This window comes from Pungitius pungitius, chromosome 1, assembly GCF_949316345.1.
Source record: "Pungitius pungitius chromosome 1, fPunPun2.1, whole genome shotgun sequence".
Classification (NCBI taxonomy): Eukaryota; Metazoa; Chordata; class Actinopteri; order Perciformes; family Gasterosteidae; genus Pungitius; species Pungitius pungitius.
In genome coordinates, this window is record NC_084900.1 from 22,473,557 (window position 1) to 22,485,240 (window position 11,684).

Below are 11,684 nucleotides of genomic sequence, written 5' to 3' on the forward strand. Positions count from 1 at the left end.
AGCTTGTCAGTGCTCTCTGAGGAACAAAGAAATATTGTTTGTTCATTATCTGTAGTCTGCTTATAGATGCCAAGTTATAATTGTTAAAAAGAAACATTTATAAACACTTGAAATATCTTTAACGGTTTACAACTACATTGTAGTCGTTGTCTTTTTTTCAGCTGGAAACTATTAATAGATGAAGCAACAGTTTGGATAATTGTTCAATAATTATCAAACAGAAATGGCAAAAGATACACTGGATCCTTAATGTGAGGATTTGCTGCTTTTCTCTAATGTCATGTTATATAATTGCAAATTAAAGTTCTGTGGGTTAAAAGTGTTGGACTCTCTCTTGTGTTGTGCTATAACTCAACAATCTTCCCTTCTTTAGATGTAAGAGCCATTAGTCCAATCCACAAGTAGCAATGACAGCGGGGGTCTGTGAGGAGACGACGTGGTTCCACACCGACGTTCCTGGAGTGTTTCATTAAAAACGCGTCACCCACCTTCTCATCTGGCAAACACCCTCCCCCCCTCCCCTTAGACAGTCCATCCCACTGTCTCCGACACCTTGACTCTCGTCAGATCTCCATCCGTCTCCCCTCCTCTTCGCCACTCACATCTGGCTCCTCCTCTTTCCCTCTCTGTGATCCCTCGGCTGTCAGTTACAGCTGGCTCACCTGCTGCTCGCTTGTTACCGTGCACACCTAGTCTGTGTGAGGGGGGGGAGGAGGGTGCTCTTTGTTTTGTTTAATTCAAAGCCGACAGTCGAAGGAGGTGTGATTGTCGCCCGAGGAGAGGAGGGCGGGGGGGGCTGTCCCCACAAATGAAGGAACTGTTCACGTGATCATATAATTATTTACATCTAAATCAAATATTTCACCCAGAAATAAAAATACAAAAAAATACTGACTATTGAGTCAGTCCATGGAGCATCCCATGAGCCTCGGTTCTGCTCTCACATTCCACACTGTATAAATATATTTTTGTAGTGTTAGGAAAAGCCCACAAGAAGCTGTGCGTGTCAAAATGTTGACAAATGAAGTGTGACAGTATTGGCACAACCCTATATATTTTAACCAATTCAAATAGATATATATTTAAACCAATTAGAATAGTGCATTTTCTTTGTTGGCTTTTAAACATAATTTATACATGGTGTAAAAAAGCACAACTGTGCCGCCTTTAAATGGACTTAAGCTGTTAAACTCGCATCAGTGTGTATTGTCATTGATTGTGTGTGTTTTCTTTTATTGATTGGACTGCCATTAGACAAGAACATTGCAAACAAAGTGTGAGGATTATTGTGCAGAGGGTTCTGGTTCATTTATGCTCATGACATCGGGAGTTCCTTAAACCATTGAATTGCCGTCCACTGGGCTATGCCGTAGAATGTCGTTGTAAAATGCTAGATTACGTTTAACCAAATAAAGCTAATGTTGGAAGATGTACCGAGTCTGCCGTGTCCTTTCCTTGATGTGTGCATGCATCCAGATGCTGATCAGCCAGACAGCAGAAACTCTACAACCAAAATCACTGCTCAACTCAAAGTCAGGGACTGGGCAATGGCTCTGAATTGGACCCGGCAGCACCGAGGACAAGCTTTGAGAATAAATAGAATTAGATAATAATACAGCCCAGGGTCTTGTTTACTTAAAGTGACGTGAAAAATGATTTACCCTCTTCGTGGTTTATTTTTTTTGGGGGGGGGGGGGGGGGGGTTCACAACCAATTATTGGGGTAATAGGCCACTGGCTTTTTCACATAAGGCCAAGCAGGTTTGGATTTATTCTTTATAAATCAAATCATTTAAAAACAATTTTGTATTTACTCTGGTTGTCTTTGTCTATGATGTTAGATGATCTGAAACATTTAAGTGTGACAAAGCTGCAAAAAAAGAAACCAGAAGGAGGGAAATACAGCAATATATACTGAGTTAAAGTACCACCAATTATATATTTTTATCTTCATTTAAACTTCGTAAATGCATCTGGTTATATTCCATCACTAATCCACAAATGTCAACCTTCTGTCATCAAAGTTGGAGGAATATATCCTCTGGGAAAAATGCGCGTCAGTAGAAAATTGTCATTGCAATTAAACTAAAGTTTAAGTATCTTTGGAGGCTAATGGTGACGCAGCATGGCAACAGAAACCAAACCATGTGCAATTTTTGCTCATTTTGTATTCGATCGGTTTGTTAATTTCCACATACAATTTCTAATTTTAATGAATTTTATTAAAACATAGTGGAGTAGGACTATTATGCAGCGTAACCTGTAGTCAATTCTAGATCCATGCTTACTGTAAAAATATTAATTTTGAAATTTCAGCACTGGCTTCCCTGTGTTTAAAAAAATAGTTTTCCGATCCTAAAAGAAGTTACAAAAATGTAGAATCAGATGTATACATGTACTTCTATCATGTTGCATTAAGATATTCTTTTAAACTTTAAAAGAACTACACCCATTTATTCAAAATCCTCCATGTTGTCGCCGAGGGTCAAAGAGAATCCAAAATCATTATGGGAAAAAATATTCTTCCAAATCAAATGAAAGTGCCAAAACTAAAATGTGTGATGTCTTGTGTTGCACATAATTGGGAAAATTAAAGACAATGAGACCGTGAGTCCTCAAGTGAATCTTCTGGCTACATTTTGTGTTGCACAATAAAAATGAATCTCAATTCAAACAAAAAAAACATTCAGCTAGTCTCCCTTTTATTGCGTGTGGCAGGGTTTTTCCCCCACGGGGCCAGGGACCCCTGGTGGTGCTCAGAGGTACTGCTACAGGGACAGATGGGAGTTTAAAGTAGGTCTCATATTTGCATCTAAAATACCGTGTGAACAAACCTTTAAGGATGCGGTTTCTGTTTTTTAATGTATGAGAGACGGTGGTGAGGAGACATGAACCCAAATTACCTTTGGTTTCATGTTGTCAGGTAGCGAATGAATACAAGCAGAACATTTATGCCATATTTATCATTAGACATGTGAAGCAAAACACACATTACTTTCTTCACATTTTATTTTCTGTGATAGATTTGAGTGAGCCTTGAGTTACTACTGGATTACATCTTGGATAAATTGTAAGCTAGGGAGGACAGATTTAACACCAAACATTTAATATCTATTCAAGTTTTTTTTTTCACTGCTTTGCATTTAATTTCCCTTGAAGCAGAGCTCTGGATAATGAAAGCGTTTGACAAAAGTATAAGCAAAAACTTTATTATTGTGATTATCATAAAAAGCTGAGGACAGGGCGCACAGAGACAGAAGGCTGCAGAGGCGGCGAGGAGGCACTTTGTAAAACGACTCTTAGGGGACTTGATGAATGAGCCCCTGCCAAGTGGCCTGATCGGTTACAATGAAACATTTAAATTGAGACCGTATTCTAACTGCGCGCACATTAACAATCCGAAGGCGGACTGGTGGAGGACGCCATGCTGCCTCGGCTGCAGCAATCACTTTACTTCCACTGGCCCTTCTCGTAGTCCCATTTGGAGGAGAAGCCCTCGATGGGGTTGATCCTCATGTCCAGCATCCTCTGGAGCTGTTTGGCCTGCCACTCGTCATCAAAGGTCCTGGGACGAGGAGGGTAGACTGCAGCCAACAAGGAGCAGAGACATAATGTTAGTTCAAAAACATGCATGCACTGTGCTGACATTTTTCATAAATAAAAAGTAACTATGCATGGGATACATGTTTTCTCACAGCGGCCATTTTGACCCGTCGAACATTGGTGTATCTCAAAAAGCCCAAATTGCATTAAGGGGGTTCTGGTTTCATACCTGCTGGTGTATTGGGACACTTCAAGGAACAGGGCCAGTGTTAATGTTGTTAGTCACAGCTGTGCTTTTTCTGCTACAATAAGTGAAAACCCTCCCAGAGGGGGCAGTTGGGGGTTTAAAAGCAAAAGCTACATTGTCATTATGGGATGTAAATGAGACCGGGTTTGTCCCTCTCCAAGTGTAAAAGGCAGGTTTACCGAAGACTCTCTGCCACCAGACCACCAGGGCAGTGAAACCCACGAAGAAGAAGATGCCCCCGACGACGGTCTTCCACTCGGACTTGGGCTGGTTCATCTCTGCGTAGGTCTGATGGAACGAGAGCCGGTACACTGCAGTGGGGGGGGGGGGGGGGGGGCAGCATGGCATCAGATTGGTAGCAGGAACCAAACCATGTGGTGTGAAACTTGTTTTTGCTCATTTTGTATTAGATTGGTTCACTAATTTCCACACAAATTTCCACACACAAGTTCAAATTTTAACAAATTCTAATAAAACATAGTGGAATGGGATTACAATGCAGCGTAACGGTTACTGTAAAATATTACTTTTGTAATTTCAACACTGGTTACCCGGTGTTTAAAATAAATAAAGAATCGTTGTCTGTCACTATTGAGTGAGTTCTCATTTTTGATGACCTACAGGCCATCTTTTCCTCGTTGGTCAGCTGGCTCCAGGGCCCCTTCTCCTTCTCTTTCAGGCTCTTATCGGCAGCAGACAGTTTGTCTTTGTAGAGTTTGTCAGGCAATGGGGTGTCCAAACGGTCACAGTACATCGGCCGAGACATGTCCACTGCCTCCGTCCCCTCTGGATGGACAGAGAGAGGAAGAGTCACTAGGAACCAACCCCTGCCACAATTAACATTCAAGAGATTGAAAAAACAGAACAATACTGGTTTGGAATGGCCCCAAGGACCATCTGTCCACATGGACACCAAGTCATGGAGGGAATATAGGGACATCTGCTGGTTATAGGACACTTAAGACAGAGGCCTCTGGTTCTGGTACGTCGGCCATCTTAATGATGGAAGCAAATTCCAATTCTAGCGACAATCCCTATATCTGCTGCTGCTTCATCATAGTAAGCTGCAAATACATTTAATTTCAGCTTTTCAGTGTAATGTTGGGTCAAACAAGTAAAACATATTTAAGCTCTGCTAGTTGGCTGCCTAGCTGCTAATGTTAGCTAAACTCTTTAATGAAGTTAAAGTATTAAAGTAAACTTGAATAAAACACTTAAAAGTAAGTATTTTACATGTGTACTTAAAATACACTAACGTTACTAAGTAAATGTCCCTTCCACTGTTTAAAGCACGTGGAATGGTGAGATACAAACGTTCAAACAATATAGCGGAAATTCTTAATTTGGTCACCATATCTGACGGGTCACCGAATCTAGTGCAACACCGGTGCATACGATGCCACCAATATTGTGGTGAACTTTGACCCGGTATTTCACGCAGTTGACAAAGCCAATCCCGCCCCTCGATCTGTCCGTTTATCCAGGTACGTTCTACCTGCCGTTCTACCTCCGAGGCTAAGCGGCACGTTACCGTGGCTCGTCACGTCACGGTGGCCGTTGCTCGCCATCCTCGCGCTGCTGGTACTCAGCGCCAGTGTCGCGCGCCTGGCCACCAGGCTCCCCACGCGCCCTGCGATCAGCTGGAGCATCTGGAAACAAGTAACCCCAGAACAGCTCAATTTCACGAGGCCAATCAGCAGCTTCCTAAGCTAATCATTGTCTGGGTTTGATAATGAGACTGTAGACCGATTCCAATCGGTGAACTAGTGCACTAAATGACAAGCCCACCAGTGCCCTGCTACAAAGTTAACGTTAATTGCTGAAATCACTAAAATGAAAATCAAGTTGTAAATAAGGAGTGCAAGGAGGGAAGTAACCCCCAACCAACAGGTCATAGATTTAGGAAAAGTAGTTTCGAAAACATAGCTCCTTTGACATGCATTGATCCATTTCATTAAAGTGGACATGCAGATCTGTCAGTGTGTTAATTTGTGAATCAGTTCTCATAAAGGTGGTCTGGATCGTTCCCAAATCGTATTAGCCAGTCTGCCTCATGCATTACAGCATTTTATTGTCAACATAAAAAGAACAAGGCACACACTGAAACAGAATAGAGTTTCACAGGCACAGATGGAGGAGCCTTGAGCTAAGCAGGAACAGCATTTAGAACTGGCCAAACCAATTGTGATCGTTTTATGGTTCAGACATGAGCTGGGAAAATACAGAAGTTCCTTGAATTATATTATACTACTAATTAGTGGGACAAAGTATTCTCCCATTCCACTGCTGTATATTGACAAATCCACTCATGCTTATCAATTGTTTGTCTATCCTCCCACCATGATCTGTAACTGAAGACACTAGTAATCTCAGGTATGCTTCGGGATTTTATCTAATTAAAGCCCCTATAACAGCAACACTGGCGGTTTAATTTGAACCCAAACAGGTATTGTTGCATTTAGTTCTCTTATGCATTTAGTTAGATAATTATGATCGCTTCTTGTTACTTACCATCCTCAGCATGTATCCCAGAGTCTAGATCATCACCTCTATTTATACACTGCATGATGTCAGCAGTGATGTCATAGGGTCAGACAAAGTATGGGGGGGGGGGGTGGATTAGGCATAGGTGTGTAATTAGTTTATGTTTCGATCTGTTGTGCACGGTTGAGAGTGAGCAGCATGTGGTAAACTATCCCAACAGGTCTGCTAGCTGAAGGTCTGCAGTGAGCTACAACTTGTCCCTCACCGGTTTGAGGAAGTATCCGGCGCTACCTGCCCTCGTGGTACGAACTACACTCTGCTGACGGAAGGCCGTGTGTGAGCAGATTGCTGTTCAATCAATGTGTGGCTGAGGTTTATTTTCAATCAAGCTGACTTGAATGGACGGATAGCGACATTTCAACTTTCCCAACTCTCTGTGTCCACTGATGGGAGTGTGCTCGCCTGCGTGGGCCAATATATGGGTACATTTCTTTTACGCACGTTTACAGACAAGCAAAAAGTTCTGCAAGTACTAGTGAAGCAGATCATGTCATGGCATCAGTGGCCTAATGTGTTTTAACTATGTTGAAAAAGTTTATCTTGCACGGCTCTTGTTTGTCCTCTCGCCCGTTGTGCTTTAGCCTCTCACACACAAACAATCACACAGCCAACGGAAATGGCGGAGACTGGCATTTGGTCAACAAAAGAAACGTTTGACCAGTTTGACCAACACGTCTCAGGACAATAAGTGATCGCCTTAGTCGTGAGTCCTTCATTGCACAACACATTTGACCAAATTTCATCTCACCGAGAGCCTTTATCATCATGCTTTTGTGACACAGCAGCTGCCCATTTAATGCAATCTCTCAGCCCAATCGGAGTTACGGATTACTATCTTTCCTGCACGTCCGCCACTCTCCCTGGCGGTAGGGGGTTAAGGAAGGGAATTTGGGAGGAGGGGGAGGGGGGTCTAACCCTCTGTCACCTAAAAACAACATTTCCATTCACTTGTATAATCCGGCAAAGACATATACTCACTGTAGCTGCAAGAGAGAGTGAAACGGCAGGAGAGGAAGATGCAGCAGCAACAAACAAAAAATGCCAAAGAAAAGGCTTTTTCTGCTCCCAACGGCACACTAACACTGAAGAGGAATCAACTGGTGGGCGGGAGGAGAGCGAGGCTGGATGGGGAGGAACAGAGAGAGAGAGAGAGGGAGGGAGGGAGATGAAACCCCTACAAGTCAAGAACGTAGCAAGGCCAGCGATTGGACCGGCAAAGCGTCAAAGAGAAAGCAGAGACCGTCCCTTGTTTCCCACACATTCCCCCTTCTATCTGACGACGATGTCGCCCGACGGGTTGGGGGTTGGTGGTGGTGGGGGATTCTAGTGTATACAGCAGGCAGGACATGGGAGCTTGTTTGTCCCCGTGGGAGGGAGAAAGTGTTTGTGGGAGCGATGAGTTATACAACCTGTAAACTAGCACTAGTTAATTGGGCCCCCGGCCAGTCTCAGGGGGTCAGATAAGGACACACAACACAACTTAATTCCACCCCAAGAATCAAAAACGAATTCTTCTTGGGGCTCTTGAGAAGTCGTCACTATGCTCCTGACGGACCGTTAATGGATGTGTTCCTTTATTGTTTGTGGTGTTGTTGTACAGAAGGCCAGCTGCTTTTTGTGTGGTTGTTCTAACACCGGCGCTGTTATGTAACCCTGTGATACGTGCGCATGCTCCTGTCTGCACGTTCACCTGCTTCCCGTCCACCAACACCGGCCCAAGGACCCTCACAACGCCGTCTGACAGGAAGGGGCTGTTGAGTTATGGTCCGGTTGTAATGCTTTGTCGTTAGAATTGCTCCTCACACTGCAGATTACCAAGGCAATGCTCCTTCAGCCCCTCGGAGGCACATGTTCTACCTTTCTCTCTGCTCTGTTTACCTCATGGGCAGATTTGGCCTTTTCATACAAAGCAGCTGTTTGTTTGGTATACATAACTTAATCTGATGCGGCCCAACGTCCCTGCAGTGAACTCAATACTTCAGCGCGGTGGGGTTGTTTACTTCCTGTTTTAATGGCATGAATCAAAAAGGATTAGTCCAAGAGTAGTAATATCATTACCATAACCCTATCGAAGACTTATTCCAATCTTCACTAAAAATACTGCCACATTCCTGAGTTATGATTGACAGGTGGCTCTGTGTATGGAAGCTCCAGGGTGTGAATGAAGTGTTAAAGTGCTTTGAGTGAAAGGCGCTATAAAAGTACAGACCATTTACTGCATTAGTCTTCTTATGCTAGAACGATCAAGTCAACCTTTTTTTACTTGAATTAACATTAACAAGCTACACGCAAGAAAAGTGTAATGAAAAAAGGGCCCATTCTACCAACATCATAGTTATTGTTATTTTGCAATCCTTAGAATCTTAGAATCTCCCCCATAACTGCTTGGGTGCCATCCAATCCTGACTGGGGTTAAATATTATACAGTTAAAACTATAATGTAACATTTAAAGCAGGCCGCCTTCTTCTTTACTGAAAACAGCTGGCTGCTGCCTGTGGAGACTTACAAGTATACCAAAACATTTAGGGCTGCAGGCAATAAAACCTTTTGTGTATTTGTAATCAAGTATTTTTTACAAACTGGTTTTTCATTAAAACTGTTGGTTGCTAGTCTTTAAATGACCCAGAGTTAGAAAAGCATTAAAATGATCTGAATACCTCAGTACACGAAGGCAAATGAAAACTATGGACTGACTCTTTACCCCTGATGCGAGGCTTTATTTGTAGGTACCAATATACAGTATGTCCACTAGAGGACACCACTAGACAAACAGTGGCGGCAGAAGAAGACATCTCCTTGGATGCAACCTGTTTGAAAATGAAACCAAATTGATGTGCTTTTCAGTATAAAAATTGAAACGAAGCCAAGCCTTAATCTTGCTGAAACGGTCCAGGCTGTATTTCACTGTGGTGAAACGTTTGTTATCAACCCTAAGCATGCTCAGTAATAACCAACAACATTTCTGAGCTATAAAACACCATCCGCATATAGTCCTGCACTATTCTGGAAGTTCAACAATGAGGATACAATGTGTGTAGTTGCTACAACTTTCCCTCAAAGTGCAACACTTTTCACTGGATAGTTGAGGCCATAGTTGGTACTTGAAGCTCTTTGCCTCCTTGCGCTTCGCCTTGGATTTAATGGTGAACACAGATGCGCCACTGAGTCGCGTCTGTCAACATTATTACGGCATCTATCCACATCCTGCGAGTCTGGTGCAGGGTTTCAGTTCTCACTCACGGAAAAGCCTCCGAAGCGGAGAAACACAAACACAATCGTTGGGTCCCACCGGGTTTGTGCAATTTTTGTGTTGGAAGCTGCTTCCTCGCTGACATGAAGCGACGTTGCTTTTGTCCAACAAGACAGCAGCTGCCAGTGAAACACACACACACACAGTAGGGCACGCGTCCCTGATACATTTATGGAAATCAGACGAGGGCTGTGACGGTGCAAATAACCCCTCATCTTCCCTCGGCCTCCACACACACTTTGTCCTTCATCCCCTGGAGGGCTTCACCCCACTTTGACCCCTATTGCCCGGCTCCTGTCCCATTAGAATTGGAGATGTTCCTCCATCTCTCCTGAGGAACCGCTTGCCATCCGTCATCTCCCCTTTGTTCGCGGCTCGCCCTTTGTCCCCCTTTTTTAACAATAAAGCATCAGTAATGAGTATTGAAGGGGGGGGAATCGGCCCTGCGAGTGTCCGCTTTGAGTCAATCTGGCACTTTTACCAAACCACAGCGATACGCCTCCTTGGTGAAAGAGGCCTAACGACAGACCTGTCACGGCCGACTCCCAACATGTTTCCCATCTGACATCCTGACAAAAGTGGGATTGCCTCTCAGTAATGACTGAGGAGAAGAGCGCTTCGTCATCCTCGCCACCTCCAACGCCCCCCTCGCATTGTTCTGATTACCACTCGGTTTACCCTGCAGGAAAGAGATTTTTTGCTTCCGTTGGAATCAACTGTGCAAGTTAGTTCTGTTTTTATCTCTGAAGTTTCTCTTTGATCTCTTCATATGCGGCACACATAACGGTTGCTACAGCTCACCCCTCTGAGGGGTGACGAGAGAAACGCGTGTGCAGCAAGCCCCCAATCCCTCTGACATGGTGAATGTAGGTCATGGGAAGCCAAAAGAAAAAACAGACTGAGGGTGTGTGGCCTCAGATCTGTTCTGCCACTGCTCAACTTCACGCTCCGTGCGTGCGAAAAACCTCTGATTCTTGCCCGTTGCGGCCTAATCTGAGCCTGTCTTCTGCCTCTCCTGTAGAACCCGAGTGGACCTCAGTGTGGACCTCCGTGTGTCCGTACGTGAGTTGTGCTGCCCCTCCCTCGAGGCATTGTGCGGAACTGGGTCATGCTTCCACGCTCCTACCCTACTCTTCCTCATCATTCTCCGTCTCGGACGCCACTGTTCACATGATTGGGTTTGGTGTTGCAGTGGCTGAGCAGCCCGTACACTTCCTTCTCCCTACCGGCATCCTCCAGCCCTTCCTTGGGGGACCTGTAGGTGGTCCTGGGCCCGGCCGGACAAGTAATCCCGGCGGGATGTATAATCTCACCTGCAAGGCATTCTTACTAGATGTCATGGCCACCTCAATCGACCCCTTACAAACCAGGTTCTAGAAGTCCAGGAGCTGTGAACCCCTCAGTCCTCAGATTTGGGAGGTGCTGACCCTTGTTTAAGCCGGGTAGGCATCAATTATTCAAACAATAGGTATAAACTTTACGTTAAATGAAAGAAACAGTCGCAAACATAAGGAACAAATCAAGCTCCGTTCCACGGTGTGAAACCAGGCTGCCATGTATTATCGGTTCTGGAGCTTTAAGTCGGCAGCATACGTGATCAAAGGCTCCAAAACAGCTACTAGATGAACCAGGAATGGGAGTGTGTGGGAGGCTGTCTGTATAACTCTACTGCAAGGATAGACAACTTTTATTATATATCATTTGGTATTTTGATGAAGCTGATGGAGAGTGTCACATCCGACTCAGAAAGTGTAGCCAATAAACTGGGACTTAAACCAAGAAAAAAGATCAGCAACATCTAGACACTTCCAGAAAATGTGTACGGATTCTCTGTGCTCTGTTAGTATTCCCGTAGGGTAGCTTTTGGCTCAGTTGTGAGAGGTTGGTTACCATGGCAGCGAAGGATCAGGTTTTGTCTTCCTCTGCTGGTCAACACGATTGAGTTCTCAGGATGGATCACCCCTGTAAACAATGCTGGGGTCCCGACCCGATAGCGTTTCCCAGCTACGCCCTAATTAACTTAATACCAATTAATCTACAAGGCTGTGCTCGTATTTGTCACTTGTGCTGGTTTTTGGGCCAAAATAGCCCAAATGTGAC

General features: G+C 44.2%; 1 protein-coding gene across 1 annotated transcript; it reads right to left on the minus strand.

The window, feature by feature from the left end:
• Window positions 1-2,990: 2,990 nt before the first annotated feature.
• Window positions 2,991-7,472, minus strand: LOC119223548 (cytochrome c oxidase subunit 4 isoform 2, mitochondrial). The gene is made up of 5 exons (XM_037480887.2): window positions 7,312-7,472; window positions 5,321-5,438; window positions 4,411-4,575; window positions 3,969-4,100; window positions 2,991-3,583 (listed from the first exon to the last, which is right to left on the minus strand). The coding sequence occupies exons 2-5, from the start codon at window positions 5,436-5,438 to the stop codon at window positions 3,450-3,452; spliced, it is 549 nt and encodes a 182-aa protein (XP_037336784.2). The 5' UTR covers window positions 7,312-7,472; the 3' UTR covers window positions 2,991-3,449.
• Between the last annotated feature and the right edge of the window lie 4,212 nt (window positions 7,473-11,684).

Excerpts from the sequence above, each read along its gene's own strand:
- LOC119223548 (XM_037480887.2), bottom strand. The coding sequence starts at position 5,438 with ATGCTCCAGCTGATCGCAGGGCGCGTGGGGAGCCTGGTGGCCAGGCGC. Across the intron at positions 4,101-4,410 it reads CAACGAGGAAAAGATGGCCT|TGTACCGGCTCTCGTTCCAT; the intron begins GTAGGTCATCAA and ends CCCCCACTGCAG. Across the intron at positions 3,584-3,968 it reads CTGGTGGCAGAGAGTCTTCG|TCTACCCTCCTCGTCCCAGG; the intron begins GTAAACCTGCCT and ends TGTTGGCTGCAG.